Raw genomic sequence first — 19,788 nt, forward strand, 5'->3', positions numbered from 1 at the left:
GGTTATTTGTAATGCTGGAGCTAACAGAATGCTACAGCAGCAGTCTGCTGCCAGAATGAACGCATGAGCTCCCAGGCTGCAAAAGCACAGCTGAGGAATGCATTAAGAGTGGTGAGATTAACAGCCCGCTGCGATGTGCATTGTTGCCCCATACATATTCACCACCTTTGTGGGATGCTGCAGGTTGCAGTCCTCTGCAACCTTTGAAAGACCTCTGTGCTTAGCAACAGCTCTGTTCTCACTTTAAATACCTGGTGTGATCAAACCCAAAGTGCTTGTAATTGGCCAGGATTTGCGGCACAGCAGAAGACGCTGCATTGCCTGTAGTAGTGGCTGTCGCCTGATTAGACTCAGCCAGCCACCTCTGGCTGATGAGCAGACAAAAAGAAAGATGATGTTGTCACTTATTAGCAGATAGCAGCCTCCGTGAAGCTGTGGAGGGAAGAGATCTGTGGGAGTGGAAGGAAGCTCAGCCTTCAGTAAAACAAACAAAAAGCAGAGCTGGTTTATCCTGGTCACTTAAAAGTGGGTATGTCATTACTCACCAAAAGAGCAGTGGTTCTCTTAGTATGTTACAGTCTGTTTCTGTTTCACTATATCCCTTTAAAAGCAATGTTATTGCTAGTTGGGAATCATTTGTCTCTTTCTGTGGAAGCATCTAAAAACTTCAGCCCAAGCCGTCACATTGACTTTTGTAGCCAAAAGCTGAGTTTCTGTAGCAAGGCCATTCTCCCCAGACTGTGTTTTATATCCTAAGGGGTATCTCTGTCATGAATGTCCTGGGAGTGATGCAGCCATCTTCTGAGAGAGGAACAACCAGTATTTTATTTTGCATCAGCTTTAGGCAAGGTCTCAGAAGTGACTTCTGCAGTGGCTGGGAGGTAGCAGTAGATGAACACAAATGTACCTTGGAGGTTGTGACTTTTGGTGCCAGTTGGAACTGTCTGCCTGGCAGATCCAGTTCGTAGCAAAGCAGAGAGGACTGTATTTGCTGTCTTTTCCAGTGAGCAGTGATTGGTACCTGCTGGCTTAACAATGTAAGCAGAAGCTTTTTCTGTAAATCAGAGGGATTTATTTACCATTGTGATCAGGTAATAAAATCGCCTTTTCACATTGCTCCTAGTAGACCTCCTCCCTCTGTTTGTTAACTGAGGCAGCATAGGTAGCTTTGGGACGTTATTTTTTTATATGGCAATTTGACAGCTCACCTGATACTCCAGGATTGGGAAGCTTATCCCAGTCCCTAATAGCCCATTATAAGTAGATTCCTGTTTCTAAGGGCAGATTTCAGTACCTGATAACATTACCTTTATTAGCATAGGTGCAGATAGCACGAGATACTCCTAAACCTTCTATGATAGGAAAGAGCAGAGGAACTAGGAGGTCCTTTTACCTGGTGCCCTCTGCTTTGTTTTCAGAGTGTCATTTGTCTTTTAGACAGTCTCTGCTAATTGTGCTCTCCAGTAAAACACTTAGTGGCTTGTAAGTAACTGGCTGTTCAGGTGGAAAGAACTGCAAGAGAAATGCCCCATGGCGGTCAAGCTGGAGCGAAAGCACTGTAATCCCTCAGACCCTAACTCTCGGATCCAAGGAATGAATAACCAATGTATATATAGCTCTGCTGGTTCAGCTCAAACACTCTCAGCCCTAAATAAACGATGTCTCCTCTTTATACTGAGGATGCTGAGCCATCCCGTCTTGCTTTGTTGTGCAGCAGTTTGGCTATTTATACTCATAATAATCATTGCATTGTGCTAATATCTAACTACCGGTTTGGGACCAGGAGCCCTTTGTGATGCTACTTGAACCAACACAAGGCAGTCCCTGCTCCAGAGGATAAATGCTCAAGCAGTTTGAGGGACAAAAGTCTCTTTTGAAAACTGGCTTTAGTTTCATAGGACACATGGCAAGAGATTTATGTACTTAACTCACAACTGCTATTTGAAACTCAGGGCCGATATTTTGGTGTTAAAGCTGTGCGCAAGTCTGTCAAATGTCAGTGTTTGTATTTGACAGCAACTTCTTTTTTTTTTTTCCTCCTCCTACTTCCCCAATCTCATTTGGCTGCAAAGAACCCAGCGTTAGGTTGCCTTTCATGTTTTGGTAACTTGTGTTGAAGAGGACAACCTTCATGCTCTAGAAGTACGTTATTATAGAGCTGTCAACAGCAGTTAAAAGCGGATTGTTAGTTCCATATGCAAAAGATGAGAGCGCTTCTCTTGGCTTTTAAATGAAGAAGTAGCTCTTCCATGTCTAATGCTAAAAGCGTAATGGCATCTGGGTTTATGGCGTGGGGCCAACGGTTAAGTTTCAGTTACAGATGAGGGCAGTATTTCATTTGAACCAAGCGTAAGTAGTGATGAGCCAGCTTTGATTCTGCAGGAGCTGTTGTATGTCTGCTCAACGGTACGTGCACAGTGCTATTAGAAAACGTGTTTCCACAGATCGCAGCACAAACCATGAGTGTGAGTCCTTGGTGACTTGACAGTGTCCAAGTGCAGAGGGTGGACCGAAGGGTTGGAGCATGATGCGATCTGGGCAGCAAGGCTGCTGATGCCCGTAGGCTGCGAGGAGTGGAAGGTGAGGGGCGCGTGAGCCAGCAGTGTTGCAGCGAGTTCTGCAACGGGATATAAACCCTGCGCAGGATTCTGCCTGGGTTGATTCTGCCTGTTGGTGGAGCTGCCAGACAATCTGGCCTTTCAGCCTGGCGCCCCAAACTGGTATTTTTTTTGTTACTTGCTTGTTTCTTCTCCTTTATAGTATGTAAGATAGGCCCTCAATGGCAATTTCTACCATTCGTATAAGCTTTAGTTGTACAAATCTTCATTTCAATGTATAACCTGTATAACTCAGGTGTACAGCAGACTACGTATGGGAAATTTTTATGCCCCTACTTGCTGTGCTGCTTATAGCACTTGCTGTGTGGTACAAACCCCAGGTAACAGATGAGAAGAAATCCTGAGGTGTGAGAGAAAAGGTGGAAATCTTCTGCTCTGAGCTAAGGTTTTGCTGAGGGATGTGGTACTATGTGTGGAGGTGGTGGTTTTCTTGGAGCTAAAAATGTTCCAAGAAAGGGAGCACATTTTTGGCTCTGCCGATTTGTGTTAGCTCAGCCCTCCCTCAGCCCCCAGCACTCTGGTAGGCAGAGCAGATCCTCAGCAACCTCCTGCATCTTTTGGCTGGTGGGTAATGATGGGCAGAAAGATGGCAGGCGCTCAGTTACCTTCTGTAGTTTGTTGTGGAGCAGTGCAGGGATGCCTCAGCTGATAACTTCTCTCTCCTGCTTTTCTAAGGGTGGGCTTAAACTCTCACAGCTGATTAGGTTAGGCACAATTCCTGCTTGATCTCCCTTTCTCCCCTTCCTTGTAGTAAAAAAACTTAAGTTCCCCTTACTATAGTTGTATTTAAAACAACAGCAGAATAAATCCTTAAACATGACGGTATCACTCAGGTATGCCCTAAGGCTCCAGGAGAGTTGTGGAGAGGAGGCAGGCAGTGCAGGGAGAAACTACTGAGGCACCTCAGCACTTATCCCCACTTTGCTTCCACAGGCTTGGCAAACATGAGCGGCCCCTTCTCCTTGCAGCCTGCCTTCCCCAGGGTGCTGAGGGCGGCAGGGTGAAATGAGGACAGAAAGGCAGTGGCAGCTTCTGCCAGGGAGCAAAGGAGAAGAAAAAAAAAAAATCTGAACTGCTGAACTAGGTATTTTTTGGTGTCCAGGCAGTGGCATTCTTGGAACTGGATGAAATCCCCAGTGTGCTGTGTGGTTGCTATAACAGCTGCTCTTATTTATGCTCTGTGTCCATCTCCAGATGCTGTTTCTATCCCTTCTGGTTAAGATCTTAATGATTTCATGCTTACTATTATGTTATGATCCCAGACTGCAGGCTACATGTTGGATATTCCTCTTGTCTTCCCTAGCTTGTGGCCACTTACTTCAATGTCAGAAGTGTTTTTTTCTTTTCTATTTGTGAGAGTGAAACCCTTCACTTGTCCCAGTTGTGTGCGTTTCCATTCACAGACGAACAGTGGAGCGTAAGTGACAGTGAACTCCCTAGGATCCACCTGCCTTTCTGGGCTGTTCCCTGCGCAGCTCTCCGCCTGTGAGAGGGCCCTGCTTTCCTGGTGTCTCGGCATCCAGGTGACCCGAGGGCAGCCCCACGGGCAGCCCAGCTTCCCCATTGCACCACTGTCTGTTCAGCCATTGCTGTCTCACATCATGTGTGACTCATCTCTGGTATCCAGTTACCACTTGCACTTCTAAAAACTGTCACTTAATTTACTGTCATACTACAAAACACGAGTCTGTAGGTGATTGGTTTGTTTTCAAGTGCTGGTATTTTGAAAGGAGAAAATACACAGTGCCTTTCATCCAAGCAAATCAGACAGAAGACAATAGCTGAGGTGGGAAGGCCCCTCTGGAGATCATCTAGTCCAAACCCCCAGCTCAGAGCAGGGTCAGCTACAGCAGGTTGCTCAGGGCTGTGTCCCATTGGGTTTTGAATATCTCCAAGGATGGAGACTCCACAGCCTCCCTGGGCAGCCTGTGCCGGTGTTCAACCACCTGCACAGTAAAGATTTTCTTCCTTTTTTTCTTCTGCTCAGAGGGAACCTCCAGAGTTTCAGCTTGTGCCCATTGCCTTCTGTGCTGTCACTGGGCACCACTGAGAAGAGCCTGGCTCCGTCTGCTTTACACCAGATATTTACGCACATTGATAAGATCACACCGAGCTTCTCTTCTCCAGGCTATGAACGCTCCCAGCTCTCTCAGCCTCTCCTCATATGAAAGATGCTCCCTCCCCTCCCTTAATCATCTTTGTGGCCTTCACTGGCCTCGCTCTAGTATGTCCGTGTCTCTCTTGTCTCGGGGAGCCCGGACTGGACCCAGCACTCCAGATGTGCCCCACCAGTGCTGAGCAGGGTGGGAAGGATCATCTCCTTCAACCTGCTGGAAATGCTCTTCCTAATGCAGCCCTGGGCAGTGTTGTACTCCTTTCCCACAAGAGCACACTGCTGGCATCTACCGGGAAGCCTAGGTCCTCCTCTGCAGAGCTGCTTTCTAGCCTATCATCTGTCTTCTTACTTAAATAATACATTTAGCTTTTTCAAGTTGCCCTGATTAGTTATAACATTTGGTCAATAATCTGTGCTCCACTTCAGAACAGGTTGCTTGAAGCACAAGAGAGAAGTAGCTATTAAAAAAAGTGATGGTTTTGCATGGTTGATGTGGTAGCGCCAGGTTACAGCTGGACAAGCAACTGGTACAGCACAGGGCAGCACTGGTTACCAGCTGACAGCCCTCTCCCATTCCTGTGCTGACGGGCAGCAAACGCCAGGTCACAGGGTGTTGTAGCAGCCCTGCTGTTGGCAGTCGATGCCTGGTAGTGGCGTGAAGCCTCTGGAGTCTCTTGGTGATCTCAGGCTCTGACTTCACCGTGAAGAGTCCTTTGGCTGGTGAGGAATGGTTCAGGGTCATCTTAGAGAGGTAAAGAAAGACTGATGGGAATGAGACATTTAGAGTGCCTAACAGGACTGAGCCTTTTCACCATCAGTTAGGAAGAAACTGGGATTTGGAAGCTTAGGGGAGGTTCGTGGCTTTCTTGGGTGTTTTTTGGAAAAAGCGTTCTGTGCAGAGGGATGGTGTTTGTGACTCCCAAGTAGGTTTAGGTCTGAAAGATGCATGGCAGTTCTGGATATGTACAGTAGCTGAGGAGAAGTTTGGGGAATAATAGATTTTGGGCAGCTGAGCCCCTTTACCAAAAAAAAAAAAAACCGAACCTGTGAGGGGAGGGCTTAGGCTAAGTTGTGTTTAACTTAAACAGTCATTTCAGGCACTACAAATAAACTATTAAAAAAAAAATCCCTGTGCGTGGTGATTTATTACCACTAAATCAACTATAAAAGTATTTTAAAGTAATCTGGCCTCTTGTAATGGACTGTTTCATGAGCTGTAGTTAAAAAATGCCACAACTTACTTTTTTTTTTTAATTGAGATCTGAAGTGCCCTTGCACGTGCTTGTGCTCTTCCAGGCACGGAGGCTGTTGAAAGCAGGCAGAATTCCCTTCCCCTGTCACGCCTCACGAGCGGACACGAGTGTATTTTGTCACTCAACTCCTGGGAGCCAGGTAACACCAGGAGGCCCCAGCGCACCCCCATTTCACAGCCAGCCGTGTCTAAGGTTTAACAGGGCTGGGCACATCATGCCTGTGCCTCTTACTCTTGTGTTGGTTCCCGTAGCATCGTCCCTGCTGGCGGGAGAGGATGTGCCTGAGCCCAGCAACCTGGGATCTTCCTTAAGGAAATAGTGCGGGCAACTTACTTGATACAGGGGCGCGGGGGCGTACCTTCCGTCAGAGGTCAAGTACAGGGAGTTACCTTTAATGCTGTGCTGCTGTAAGGCTGAGAACACTGTTAGTCTCTTCCGAAACGCTGTACGGATGTACACCTGTACAGATCTTCAGTCTTTGTCTGCAAGCAGCTTTTAACTCCATTTTTATTTATTTTGCAGCTTCTGTTGGTGTCAGATGGATGATAGGCGTTACAGAAATTAACAAGGGCTCCACCTATGGCAACAATGACAACAAGCAGAAACAAATGTAGTGTCTTCAGAGACTGCTTCAATCCAAAGGGAACAAATGCAACTTCTGAAAACTCTTAAGTGCATATCATGGTCCTTCAAGTGAGATCAGAGGAAGGGTAGGATGAGCAATCGCCATTCATATCTGAATTTGTGCTCCTGTTATTTTTCTCTGGGGGTTTGGGCTGGATGACATGCTTGAAAGATGCACTTCTTCGTATACTCTCCACAACAGGTTTGCATTTGTTTGGTTGGTTTGTTTTCCTATGAAGTGTCTTAAGTTTTGAAGAAAAAAAAAAAAAATCCAATGTGCTTGTATGATGAGACTCTACCTGGAAACTAACCAGAGGTACAGGCTTTATCTTTCTTAACTTGCTCTAAGGAATGGATAAATGTCAGAAGATTGTTATGAGATGACTAAACTTGATAGTTGTGTAGATCACATGTTAACAGTTTAACAACCTTAATCTGTCAGTGTTTAAATCAGTAAGATGCTCTGCTTGGTTATACCAGTATTGGACTGAAGCAGCTCTACTGAACTGGCAGACTCGCAGCAGAGTTCTTCTACATCTAAAACTTATTCCCCCAGCGTGCACCACATGGGCCCTTGAAAACTTCAGCCAGGCCCTGGCTAAGGGCCCCATTTGTTAGATCGGAGCCTTGCAGTGGCATAACCTGGGGTGGAATTTGGCCCTGTGGCCTGAGCAGAGCTAAGTTACCCACCATCTTTCCCCAGGCAATATATCAGAGGGATAGCTGAAACCTGTAATTCTTTTGAGAGTAAATGCCATTTATAGTTTGGAAAAACTGAGGTAATAAATTCCTTTCAGCTTTAAACACTGATTAAAATTCTAGGCCTTCCTAACAATGGTGGAAACAAAACAACTGGGTATGCTGTAACTAAGTAAGGCAAAGCGTGCATTAAAAGTTATGCCCCACACCCATACCGTTGTGATCCCAATTAATCTGCTTGTCTGTCTTTTCTGATAAATTAGTTTACATGGTGCCTCGTAACAGTCAGCCTGAGGTAATACTTAAATTATCCTTTGCTTTTCTTTTGGGGAGAAGAGGGGAAGTAGGAGAGAGACCTAGGGCAGTGGTGTGGCTTAGAGGTTTTTTACAGCTGTCTGGACTTGCTTTGACACCTTTCGGAATCAAATAAAACTAGAATCAAGCCCCTCGGGAAAACTGTGTTGCTCTGACGTCCCTGTACTGATTCCAGGGCATCCTCCTCTTTGTTTTTAAACTTCAAGAGTTAAGGGCGTGCAAGTTACTAAAAAGCTTGTTTAAAAAAAGAAAAAAGGAAAAGAGGGGACTTCCAGCTACCACCCCTTGTGATTGAAAGAACACCCAAACTTTCAAAATCTAAAGATACTGAGCAGTGGGGATTGAGTGACACTTTCAATGATAGTACGTTTTCATGGCACACAGGACTAAACCGTGATAGTCTAGGAATGAACAGCCCCTGTGTCTCTAGAGAAGAAAGTGAGCAGTCCGAGTTCTAGCAGCTGGTATAAAAAATATTTCTTTTTTCCTATAATAAAACTGAGGCCAGAAGAAACAGGGGCTAATACAACAGAATAGGAATCACTCTGTGAAATATGCATTTGCTGTTCAGTACATCAGATCTTCTAGCAACTACTCTTTTTAATACGCAGCACCTAAAGAGCAGGTGTGGTAGTGCTTTTTGCATGGGGCAGTCAGTAAAGTTTTTTGAGAGTGGAGGCAGCAAAACCTACAACGTGAAGGAAGGAATAGGCCTTGGGAAGTGTGAGGGACTAGTTTTGGGGCTTTTTTCCCCACCCCCTCTTGTGTACGCATGCATCCCCTATGCTCTGAAGCCTTCTGGAATAGGTTGTATGATGTCATGAACGTGTGTGGGCTTTAGTGTAGTTTTTGAACACATGAATTAAATAGAGCCTGAGATCAGAGAATACTGCCATGCTTATACAGCTATTTTCTTAATAAAGCACATGCCCTGCACCTCTATTTGCTAAAACAATACTCCGTTTTCCACTGTTGAGATTATAACCGGTAGTAGTGTCTGAAGGCCCAGCTATCCCGTAGTAACGCATTAGGCAGGTTAATGAGCCAGGCCTAAAGACACTGTACACAAGACCTGGAAAATGGGTGGGGGTGGGAGAGGGAAAAGCTCTCTCCAAGCTAGCATTTCTAGCATTTTCCTGTAAACCTTACCTGGCAGACACAGTGGGCTTTTCTCAGGGTGGTAAAACCCTATACGCACAGGTGAGTAGTTCTGAGCAGCAAATACCTATTCATGTAGTGATAGAGACTAGCTTTTTTGCCTTTTTAAAGAGCCACTGATTTAACATGCTGGTAGGGAGACATTTAACATTCCTTACGAACCTTAGTCCTTTCTTTTCCAACTGCATGCAGTGCCACTTCTCCCAGAGGAAAATAGCAAACACGTAAATACTTCTGAAAGAGTACTGAGACTATTTCATACCCATTTCCCTGGGACCAACCCTTAGAACACGCCGAGGGCCAAACACGCCTCTCCTGGATCCGTCCTCCTAAGCACTTCTAGAAGCCCCGGCGCCCAAGGACTGCACCGCTGGGCCCTTCCAGCGTTCACTGGCAGACAGAGAAAGCTTCGTGGTACTTGCCAAAGTTCAACTAGTCGAGTTCACTGTATTAAAAGAATGACATACGTCATCAGGAAGCAGCGTTTGCCCCTTGTCCCCACAAGCAACTGTATGGTCTACAACTGCCTTAACAAAAGTAGTCTTAACATTTGTTTATACAAAAATAAAAGTACAAAAAGCTGACGTGCAGTGAACGAGTTTTCTTTTGGTCGGCAACAATGAAGCAGTAAGCGTTTACTTTCCACCTTTATCCCGACTCCTGGAAGCTGGCTGCAGTTCCCGTTTGTGTACAAGGGCACCTGAAACAAGGCACGTGAGGACACAGACTGCTCGGCTGCTTCTGGTGTACCGCGGCGTGAGGCACACAGCAGGCCGGGGGGTCTCGTGCCGCAGGTGCTTTCCTAGGCAGGTGCTGAGGATGACTCCCCCTCCTATCATAACTGAAAACAGAGAACTGAAGAGAAGGGAAGGTCTTTGTTTAAATTCAGCATTGTCTTTTTTGAGAGCCTAGATACACCGCACTGGTGCCCTGCACAGTGAGGCTCATGCTTTTCTAGATGTAAATGTCAGATTTCAGGATACCTTCTCAATAGCTCACCCAGCTGCTAAAAGCTACCCTAACAAACCAAGGATTTGTGGATTAAGAGGAAAGACAGGACTTCATTCTAAAGTCAAAAATTAAAAGCAAGTTCTCTGCTTTCTAAGTTACCCATTTTAAGGTCTCTAAAGCTGTAACAGGAATATTTAACAGCTTACATATGCTTACAAGTAACAGTTTTAAGTCAGTCAGTCATCTGTTTGTAACAGCAAGCCAAACAAAACAATCTAATTAGATCGTGTTGCAGACTGTGTCTTCTAATTGCTAACCACTTCTGACTTCTCTCCGTTTTCCGAGACTGATGACAATTGGGGGGTGGGGGGGAAATCAAAGTCCAGGATCAGAGATCAGTTTTAAAATGCTCTTAACATGAAGTTCTTGTTTTTGCCAAACAGATCACAAGAATAATCTTAACGGATTCCCCTCTTGGCCACAGAAATGCCATGCAGACCGTTCCCTGTTTGCGGTACTCGCATTCAAGAATAAAGTTGTTTCAGACCGTGACCCTATCCCTTATATGTAATAGGGAGTGTCAGGAATTGCACATCACCTTATTTCTTTGGGAGAGGATGAAGGGGGGACCTCAATTCTATTAATTATCAATCACTTTTGCAGTGTAAGATGCTTCTTTCTTTCTTACACATCTTGAACTTGACAAAACATTGCCTACTGCAATGTAAGAGAAGCTTATTCCAGTCAGGTTAGCTTAGCAGTCTTTCTTAAACAAGCATTGAAGAAAGTAAGTTTAAAATGTGACACGACCCCACATATTTATTTTCAGAAGAAAAACCCTTCACCAACAACTCCTAAAATAAACCATTTATTGAGAAAAAACTTTTTTTAAAATTTCATTAATCAGCCTTGTGCATAACAAATCTGAAGCTTGCCAAAAAACAAATAAACAAAAAACAGTAAAAGTTCACAGTCAGTGCACTCAACAAACAGATTAAAAAACAAGGTCCATAACGCCTGATAACACTACAGCATTTTTCTGAACCTAAAGAGTTCAAAAATACTACATATTAACATTACAGTTCTCAATCAAATGAGAAACAGGAGAAAGAACAAAAAAAAGGTATGGTCCATATACAGTAGTAATGGCACTTTCACTGAAACATGCAGCTTCTTCCACCTTGCGGACACTGTCACGGGAGCAACATGTGCCAAGTAAAACATACAGGAGCAGCAGAGAAAGTGACGCTCGTCACTTGTGCAGTCTTCGTAAGGTCAACTTTTATACTGTTTCTCAGCACAGTCTTTATGTAAATATTACATACAGTAGTGATTAAAAGATATCTTGCCAGAATAAAAAAGGCCAGAGATGATTGAATAACTTCATTCTTCGTCTGTGCAAACCTGTGAAGAGGACAAAGGCAATTAATTCAATTGTCTCCCCGTTGCAGCAGGAAGATGACAGCAGATCCATTTCTTTAGCACCTTCGCTGAACATCTTTGAAGCTTTCTTCTTTCTCCCTTCTTACACAGATAATGAATTACAGCTACTTATATATGGCTATGGATGCTTCCACTGTCACCATGCAACTCTTGCGTGCCTGAAGCAGCGTTCTGCCTCTGCGATGGACGGGATTTGGCTACAGCTGCGCTGACGAGAGGGATGGGTATGATGATCCCAAACCCGCTGTTACTGAACCAGAATACCAAACTGAACAACTTCATGCTGGAAAATGGGACAGAATTCAATAACCTACTGTGCTCCTATTTCCTCAAAAAAGAAGTTACTAATACACCTAAATTTGTAGCTGTGAATATTTGCCTGTTCCTAAGCGAAGAATTGAACCAAAGTTCACTTAAGAACTGCAGCTTGTTATGCCAATTGCCAGATAAACATTCAATGTGAACTTCTTAACGTTAAGTATGAACTTCAAAGACAAGCAGACCCTTGCAGCAAAGGATGGTGGAGTTCTCAAGCATGTGCTTGTTTCGGGTTTTTATGGAGGGGACCCTTAGCTCTAGATTACAGAAGCCCGTGCATATGAACTCGCTAAAGCTTTAGGCACATAGCCCTCCAGATCCAATTAACTACCACTGAGTTGAAGTAAGTTTGCCAAGTCTTTTTAATATAAAGATAACGCATCTCGAAACAGCAGTGAAAGTTTATTGCATGGGGCACACACATTTTAGTCAAATGTTTGCTAGCCATATCACATCTGCTCCTGAAAAGTTGCCGAACCTTGTTTTCTGGACAGCATCAACTTGACAGCAGCCTCCCACCGCGATGCACAGCCCTGCGACACAGCTGCAAATGATGAAGCCAACTAAAAGCTGCTTCCGATTCCCATCTACAGTCTTTGTAGCCAAAGCCACGAGACAAACCTTGACAAAAGGATGATCGAGGAGCTGGCTGGCCGTCCACCTCATCTTTGGGTCACTCTCCAGGCAGTGGCAAAGGAAGTCTTTCCCTTCTGGGCTCACTTTGTCAGGAATAGGAGGCTTATGACCCATCCCCACTTTATACATGATCTGGAAGTTGTGCTCATATTCATGCCAAGGCCTCTGCAACAGGTAACAGAACTGCTAAGCACAAGGTCTGGCAAGTAACTTGCTATCCAACAGCATATGTTTGTGTACCCCAGGAAATTAAAAACCACCCCAGTAATTGCAGACTTAAGTGTGACAAATTGGTGGGAGCGGGACCAGAATTTGCAGAGAAACTGCTAAAAGAACAGTCTGCACTCATTCAGTACACGAAACATCCCTACCTTGCCGGTGACCATCTCTATAACAACACAGCCCAGGCTCCAGATGTCTGCTGCACGTCCGTGCCCTTCTCCTTTAGCTCTAGTAATTACTTCTGGAGCCATGTACGCTTTGAAACAACACATAGGATGTCATCAGTTCATACAGTAGAAGGAACAGCATACATTAAGTGATTAACTGGGCAAACCAAGTGCTTTTCAATACACCTGTAATGAACTGCCACTCAGCTTTTCTTGCAAAGTTTTGCCCTGTGCTGGCTTCTTGGTTTTTTGACACATTTGCAGCATAACTGTCTTACAGTTTGAAAAGTGATAGTGAAAATGCTGGTACAGTACGTGCTTTCAGCTATTTTCATTTTTGAAACATAGATTAAGCAGCTGTTCAGTAAGAACAGTACTGTTTCAGTAAGGCTCCAGAGAAGTATATAAGCCCAGAAAACACAAGCTCTATTATCTTTCTAGTTACCAGACAAGTACAATTTTATCTTCCCAGTTACATCATTCACTGATTGTTTTGGCTTCTGGACGTAAAGCACACTTAACTAGCTAAGGTAAAAGCAAGTTTCCCTGAAATATATCATTTTACTCCAGCCCGGACTTTCGGCAGAGGTATCTTCTTTTACGGTAACTAGACAAGTACCTGCCTAGCACACGCTTCCTCACCTGCAGTCCCCAAAGTACTGTTCACTTCTCCAGGCATTGTCTGGGTGTTGTTCTTCAGTTTCACTGAGCAGCCAAAGTCTCCTAGTTTAATCAGTCCAGATGAGGTAAGAAAGATGTTGGCTCCTAGGAAACACAACGAAAAACAGTAACACTTGTTAAACTAGTGCTGAATTGAGGAATGAGGGCTTCTCGATACACTCCTGGAAGTTACACAGTAGATAATAGCTGAATTGGCACTTAGATCTTTACCTGTGGATTAAGCGTGGAGTACGATAGCATTAGCGATGTTCCCCAAAGGGTACGCTATCATTAGCCAACAGGGTTTTTGGTGGGTTTGTGTTAACGCTAAGTCTACTAGAAGCTGACAACAAGAAGTGTTCAAAACACAAAGCAGTATGGCAGGCAAACTCCTCAGCTTTCCATACACCCTCGTTATGAAAATACTCCTCGAGGAATTTATGAATTCCAGGGCTTATCCTTGTGAGCGTTGCACTGTGAAAGAACACCTGTCCTTAAGGAGCTTCCTGGCAGAGGCCGTTGCTGCACACCTCCCCCTAGCCATCTTTTCATTTCTGCTGAGTCAAAACAGATGATATCATACAGCAGTGTCATCACAGCAGGCTTGCGAAATGGAGCTTATAGCTTTTTATTACATGTACTTACCAAATGCCCACTCCTATTGTGCTCTACTTCCAGAAGGATTTCTGGAGGAGGGCTACTGTTACACTAGCTGGCTACACTGCCAGCTTACACTAGAAAAAATTTCCCTAGCATAGTTGAAAATCTCCAAGGGGAACGTGCAGTTGGCTTCAAGTCGCTTGCTCTATACAACACTGCAAAATGAGCCACATGGTTTTGATAACCAGTGGGTTTCTTTCATTCAGCATCCTGCCAAAACACATGTTGACAGCCAACAGAAAACAGGTAGAGCGGAAGGAGCTCACTATACGTGTCAGGCCAAACCCTGGGCTCTGCAAGTATCACAACAAAACCACAAGTAGGTTGCTAGGAGTCACCTGGAAGAAATACAGCTTGAGCTGTGATCTCTCGTGAGGAAAGATGAACAGAACAAAAATGCCTGCCTACTCTAGGAGTAGGCAAATGTTGGAGGCTTCGTTACACACAGCCTTTTCCCATGTCGCACAGAAGATTCTTTCAAAAATGGCTCATCTGAATACAACCTTCAAGTTTCTCACTTTTTTTCCACCTTGAACACAGGTCAGTGCAGGGATTCTTGGCTGCTCCTCCTTTTTGTTATGTTTTCTTAGTTAATCACTTTTTCCAGTTAGCTTGGCTGGGCATCCCCAAGATATTAATGGAAAATAAAAAGAACCTTCAAAAAGCTCAAGTGAAAAAAAGGCAGTGCAGGTCAATGATGCCAAAACCCTGCCCATTTCTCAAAGGGCTTCTCTAACTACTATGAGAATGCTTGATAACTACAGCAAGATTTATTTAGCCCAAGACGTGTTGCACAGAACTGCACTATAAAAGGGGGAGAGAAATCTTTAACAGAAATAAATTCCAACTTTTAATTACTGTAAGCCTTTTACAAGTTCTGAAAGAAGAATTAACTTTCAGTAAATACAACTCTTCCGCACATTGTGTCCATAAGTTTTCCACTCCTGGCATTCCGGTGCCTGCACATACTCAGTTCTGCAGTTTGCCGTCAGAGGGACATAGGTGTCCAGAGTCACCCTGCAGTCACAGGCACATGCAATGGAGCTGGGCAGACCATCCCTCAGCTCCCTGAACGAAAGAGAATCCAGAAACACACCAAAGCAGTATAAGAAGGCAGCTCGATGGGACACTAAATATGGGCAATGCATTAGAAGAGTGACAGTTACCCTATCAGCAACTTCTTCCTTTGAACTACTGCCCACAGCTTCTCTTTTTCTAATGATTTGCAAGCAATTACTTGCCATATAGAAAGCAGATGCACTTAGCCCACACAGAGCTTAGGAAAAAATGGCCATCACTAGCAAACCCTTCTACAAGGATGTCTTGGAAACCTATGTTCCCATGCCTCAAGAAAGCAACATGCAAATTTCATGGAAGGCTACAAAGCGGTTTCTGACTACTGCAGCGGGTGGAAACTGGCAGAGCTGAAGTGCAACGATCTCTCTCCTGACTGAATCTAAAGCTACTGTGATAGTTTGGTTTAATACACTTCAGAACCTACTTACAAGGCCTTTCAAATCAAAGTTTCTCCCTTTAAAAAAGTAATGACATTTTAGCACAAATGTTACTGTGAAAGTCTCTGTTTCGAAGAACAAGACCGAGCTCTAAAAGGAGTCTTTAAAAAGGGTCATCTTGCTAGATGAAGCCTGCACAGAATCCAGCAGGACCTGGGTAAGAGAACAGGAGACACAAGGGCAGTACTTTGAGGATGATTGATCCTTTTTACCTTTGACAGTTAATGTGACTGGGAATGTAACAAAATTCCTATCATATCTGCATGGTTAACAAGCAAAATAAAACTGGAGACCATGGCTAAAACAGGAAAAAGGCACGGCACACCCATCTGTTCCTCCTCTCCTCCTACCCATAGGCTATCAAAAGCATTTTCATTGGACGTGCTTGGCAGAGGCAAGAGGTGGCCCAGTTCTGCACAACCCTACTGCCATTTATACCACAAGACCTTCTGGGCAAACTGAAAACAAAGAGCAAATGTCAAAAGCTGTACCCTTGCTAGAGAAAGCAATAGCTATGACCCAAAGCATTTAAACTGAAGTTTCATGCCCTGTATCTCTGTGCCAAGTCAGCCCCATATTAAGCTCCATGAAAACTGGACTAGCGTGATATTCCAAAGGTGCTGGTGTAAGTACTGTGAGTCTGAGGAGCAGTACCAAAAGCCCCACTAAAGACTGTGGCATAATTCCACAAAGAGGGGCAGCTCATAGACATTCCTCAGCTAGTACTTAAGCAGTGCAGCAGCCAAATTCATTGAAGAAAGCAGCAAGCCAAATGCTACCCTTTGATGGGAAAATCAGCTTTACCATCCTCTTTTACTCAGTCTCTTAGAAAGCATGACACGTGCCCGTAGTCTCCTGTTGAACAGCCTTCCATCTCTTGTTGGATGACCTTCCTTCCCTTGTGCTCATCATGAAGACATGAAGGCAGGAATGGCAGAAATTTTGAGCTAACGACAAAGTTAACGAGGACAATAACACTTTGATGAAGACTTCCTGGTCTGGAGCGTCTCATTCACAGGTTTCTGATTTAGTGAAGCTTCAGATACAACCCCTTCATTTTCTGTACTCATTCTGAAAAAGCAATCCAAGCACTCTTCAGGAATATGCCCTTCTCTCCCAGACAGAAAGCAGCAGGCATGACCTTAGTGATTAATTCCTCTCAATTCAGCACTTGCGAGACCACACTTAGAGTGCTGTGTCTTGTTTTTGGGCTCCCCAGCACAAGACAGACATTGACATACTGGAGCAAACCCAGCAGAGGGGCATCAAGATGGTCAGAGGGCTGGCGCACACGACGTACAAGGAGAGGATGAGAGATGGGTTTGTTTAGCTTGAAGAAGGGAAGACTGGGGGAGTGTGTGTGTGTGTGTGTGAATTTATTGCTGTTTTCAGCTGTGTAATGGGAGGATATCAAGAAGATGGAAACCGAGTTTTTCCTCAAAGGCACCCTCTGAAAGGATATGGGGCAATGGACACAAATAGCAACCTCTGCAAATTCCAGGGAGGTATCAGGAAAAAAGTTTTTCACAATGGGGACAGGTCAGTCATTGGGACAGGGCCCAGAGAAAAGGGCATCTCCATCCCTGGAGATACTCATATCTCAACTAAACAAGGTCCTGAGCAATCTGATCTAATCTGACATTGGATCTGATACCGAGGTTGGCCCTGTTTTGAACAGAGGGCTCAACCACAGATGTCCAGAGGTTCCCTTCAGCATTAAATATTCCATCATTCTCTATCATTGAGCAGAACAGCTTCCTTGCAAGAAGTGAAGTAATTATAGTTGAGGAATCTGGGCTTAGCCACAGGGGTTAAAATCTAGTACCCAGAATAGAGATTAAAACAGTATCCCAAAAGACTTCGACACCTGCTACATACTAGCACCAACTACTTTACACATGGATGGAGACTAATAAAAACCAGTGCAGCCAAGTGTAACAACCAGCCAACACCACCCTCAGTTTGCTCTCACAACCAAGGGCTGAAAAAGGATTCAAGGTAGCTGTGTCTCGCTTTTACGCTCATAGAACTGGATGGCATAATAGCAGCTGAAAGACAACGGTGGCACAAGTGGACACTACCAACCAAAAGACTCAATTTTTGAGCACCAGGTACTTGCAGACACCACCTGCGGGACACATACAAACAATTACTCTAAGAATTGCTTATCTGCTGCTGAAAGAAACATATCCACAGAGACGTTTAGCAAACTGGCCATGAGAGATCTAGTGTGATCTGACAGCGAGATTTCCATAGGAAAGCAGTTTTAACAGCCTGAATGACGTATTATCATTCTTCCCTATCAGAAAAATAAGGGTACCTGACTACGTGAGAGCTAAAAGTAAAACCACTGTTCTTTACCGCTGTTAGCCTGAAAACTTGGGGATGCAGTGTTAGCACAGAAGGAGACAGAGAGCGAGAGATTTCCAATGTAACATCAGGCATCCTTTATAAAAATACCCGCTGTGGTCTGTCTTCATATTCTGTCATTAAGTTTCAGGAAGGTCTATACACAGATGTGTCTGCAGTGACCCTCTGTTTACAGCTGCTGTTATTCTCAAGGAACATCCCAACCTTTGGTATGAGGAACCTGTTGCAACAGAAATGCCCTCAGATAACATAGCATTACAGTTCTGTTAAACAGCTCTTCTTACTTCACTGCATTTCCCTGATGAGAGGAAGACCTATTTGGAAACATGTCCAGAAATCGGCAATGACAGAGCAGCTGTCAGAAAGAAAAAAAAGAGAAATCCCTGTCAGCCAGCCTTGGATTTTGATCACAACGAGCTTCCAGGAGAGCGTAATCCAGCTAAGCAGAACCTGGATATGGAATGATCAAGTAAAGGGCAAGGAGGGCACTGTGAAAAGCATGGAGGGAAATCCACAACTGGAGAGAAACCTTTGGTCAGGAAGGAGAACCAGAAAAGGCAAGATTGCTGGGGAATGGGAGTGAGGGAAAGTGTTTTCCAGGAAAAAAAGCCAAAACTGACTCAAGAGTGGCCTACCTGGGTGGGAGGCCTCTGGATCGTAGATAGTTCTTTTCCCAAATGAGAAGCACGAGGCCAAAGGACCAAGAGCAACTGGGAACCTCCTACACTGCTGCGGTGATTCAAAACCCTGTGAGCAAGAGGGACATAGAAACCCAGCATCGTTGGGTTGCACTGCCTTGTCATAAAATGAGCATTCGCAGGGCACGTTGTGTGCACTGTTTCCCCTGCCTTCTGTTCAGTTTCTGCCACAGGTGAGCAAAATATGCCAGACTAACAAAAACAAGATAACTAGACATGGAGGATGTTCTTGGAAGGCGCAGGAAAAGAAAAATGAATGTGAAATGTGGACTGACGCTGGGTGCCTTAAGCAAATGTGAAAGCCAACCCCCCTTCAGTTACTGTAGTTCCAGTCTGCTCATTTTGTAAGCAAATGCTGAGAGCCAGGCGTGAGTAGATAAACATATGGCAAAAAACCCACTAGGTAAGTAATTTTGCCATATCCCTTTAACTTCTTTTAACAAGGCTTTTATGACTATGTTTAATCAACCATTTGTCCGAAATCCTAAAACTCTTCTGAAAAATGGAAATCACAAGGAAAAGTTCTGATGAACAACTCTAGCACTGTACACTGCTTGTCAGCTCCCAGAAACACCACTGCTTCTTCCACAGAGGAGAAGAAATTACAGCATTACATAAATCAGTATATTAGTACTAGAAATATAAGGACCAAAATTTGATTTTGGATGAATCCCCAACAATCTTAACAACCTCTACAGAAACTATATAAATCACGGGCAGAATTTATGAGTTTGCAATGCCAACTGTGAACATGTTTCATGTTCTACACTTAAAAAGGAGCACGTAACTAGCCAATAACTTGTAAATTGAAAACTGAAAAATGGGTGGAAGGCTTTATACACTTAATGGTTATATAGATAATGTGCGCTAAATCTGCAAATATGTCCCCCATCACTCCCCCCCACCCTCATCTACAACACTGAAACAACAACATTACCTTTTTTGGTTAACATTACCTTTAATGTCTCGATGAACAATACCATGTTCATGTAGTACATTGATAGCAATCGTGATTTGCTTTGTGTAGAGCCTAATGACATGCTCCTGAAGGCCCAGTTTTGATACCTCCTCCAGAGTGCCCTCATCACAGTACTCCATGAAGATGTACATTTCTTCCTGTTGTGGGAACCAAACCGGATTTCATTGGTTTTAATTTTTTTTTAACCACTGAATAAGGATCAAGTTTTCCTTCCATCCATCATTGTTTGTGAAAAGAGTAGTGGAAGTACCATCTAATGTTTTAATGGAAGTACCTCTTACCATGGAATATGTAATAAATCATCTCCTCAGAACTCTATTCTCTTGGGCAGGCTTCAACCTAATATATTCTATTGCACAGCTATGGAAAATCTTTGCTACATGTCTA

General features: G+C 44.2%; 2 protein-coding genes across 6 annotated transcripts in view; one reads left to right on the forward strand and one right to left on the reverse strand.

Annotated features, from left to right (window-relative positions):
• AGPAT4 (1-acylglycerol-3-phosphate O-acyltransferase 4) overlaps positions 1–9,367 on the forward strand; it is an 87,565-nt gene extending 78,198 nt beyond the window's left edge. The window contains exon 9 of the mRNA XM_082306314.1: positions 6,510–9,367. Within this exon, the coding sequence (XP_082162440.1) occupies positions 6,510–6,601 (92 nt within the window). The 3' untranslated portion in view covers positions 6,602–9,367. The remainder of the gene's footprint in view (positions 1–6,509) is intronic.
• Positions 9,368–10,586: 1,219 nt separating this feature from the next.
• The window catches only part of MAP3K4 (mitogen-activated protein kinase kinase kinase 4), a 73,654-nt gene continuing 64,452 nt past the window's right edge, over positions 10,587–19,788 (reverse strand). For 4 of the 5 annotated variants that reach the window (XM_082305955.1, XM_082305953.1, XM_082305954.1 and 1 more), the window contains 5 exons: positions 19,379–19,538; positions 13,163–13,285; positions 12,503–12,609; positions 12,117–12,296; positions 10,587–11,138 (listed from right to left, as the gene is read on the reverse strand). In XM_082305955.1, coding sequence (XP_082162081.1) covers positions 11,118–11,138; positions 12,117–12,296; positions 12,503–12,609; positions 13,163–13,285; positions 19,379–19,538 — 591 coding nt within the window. In that variant the 3' untranslated portion in view covers positions 10,587–11,117. Of the gene's footprint in view, positions 11,139–12,116; positions 12,297–12,502; positions 12,610–13,162; positions 13,286–18,270; positions 18,472–19,378; positions 19,539–19,788 lie in introns of those variants that run through there. The other variant, XM_082305956.1, reaches the window with a different exon arrangement.

This window comes from Platalea leucorodia, assembly GCF_965183815.1.
Source record: "Platalea leucorodia genome assembly, chromosome: 3".
Classification (NCBI taxonomy): domain Eukaryota; kingdom Metazoa; phylum Chordata; class Aves; order Pelecaniformes; family Threskiornithidae; genus Platalea; species Platalea leucorodia.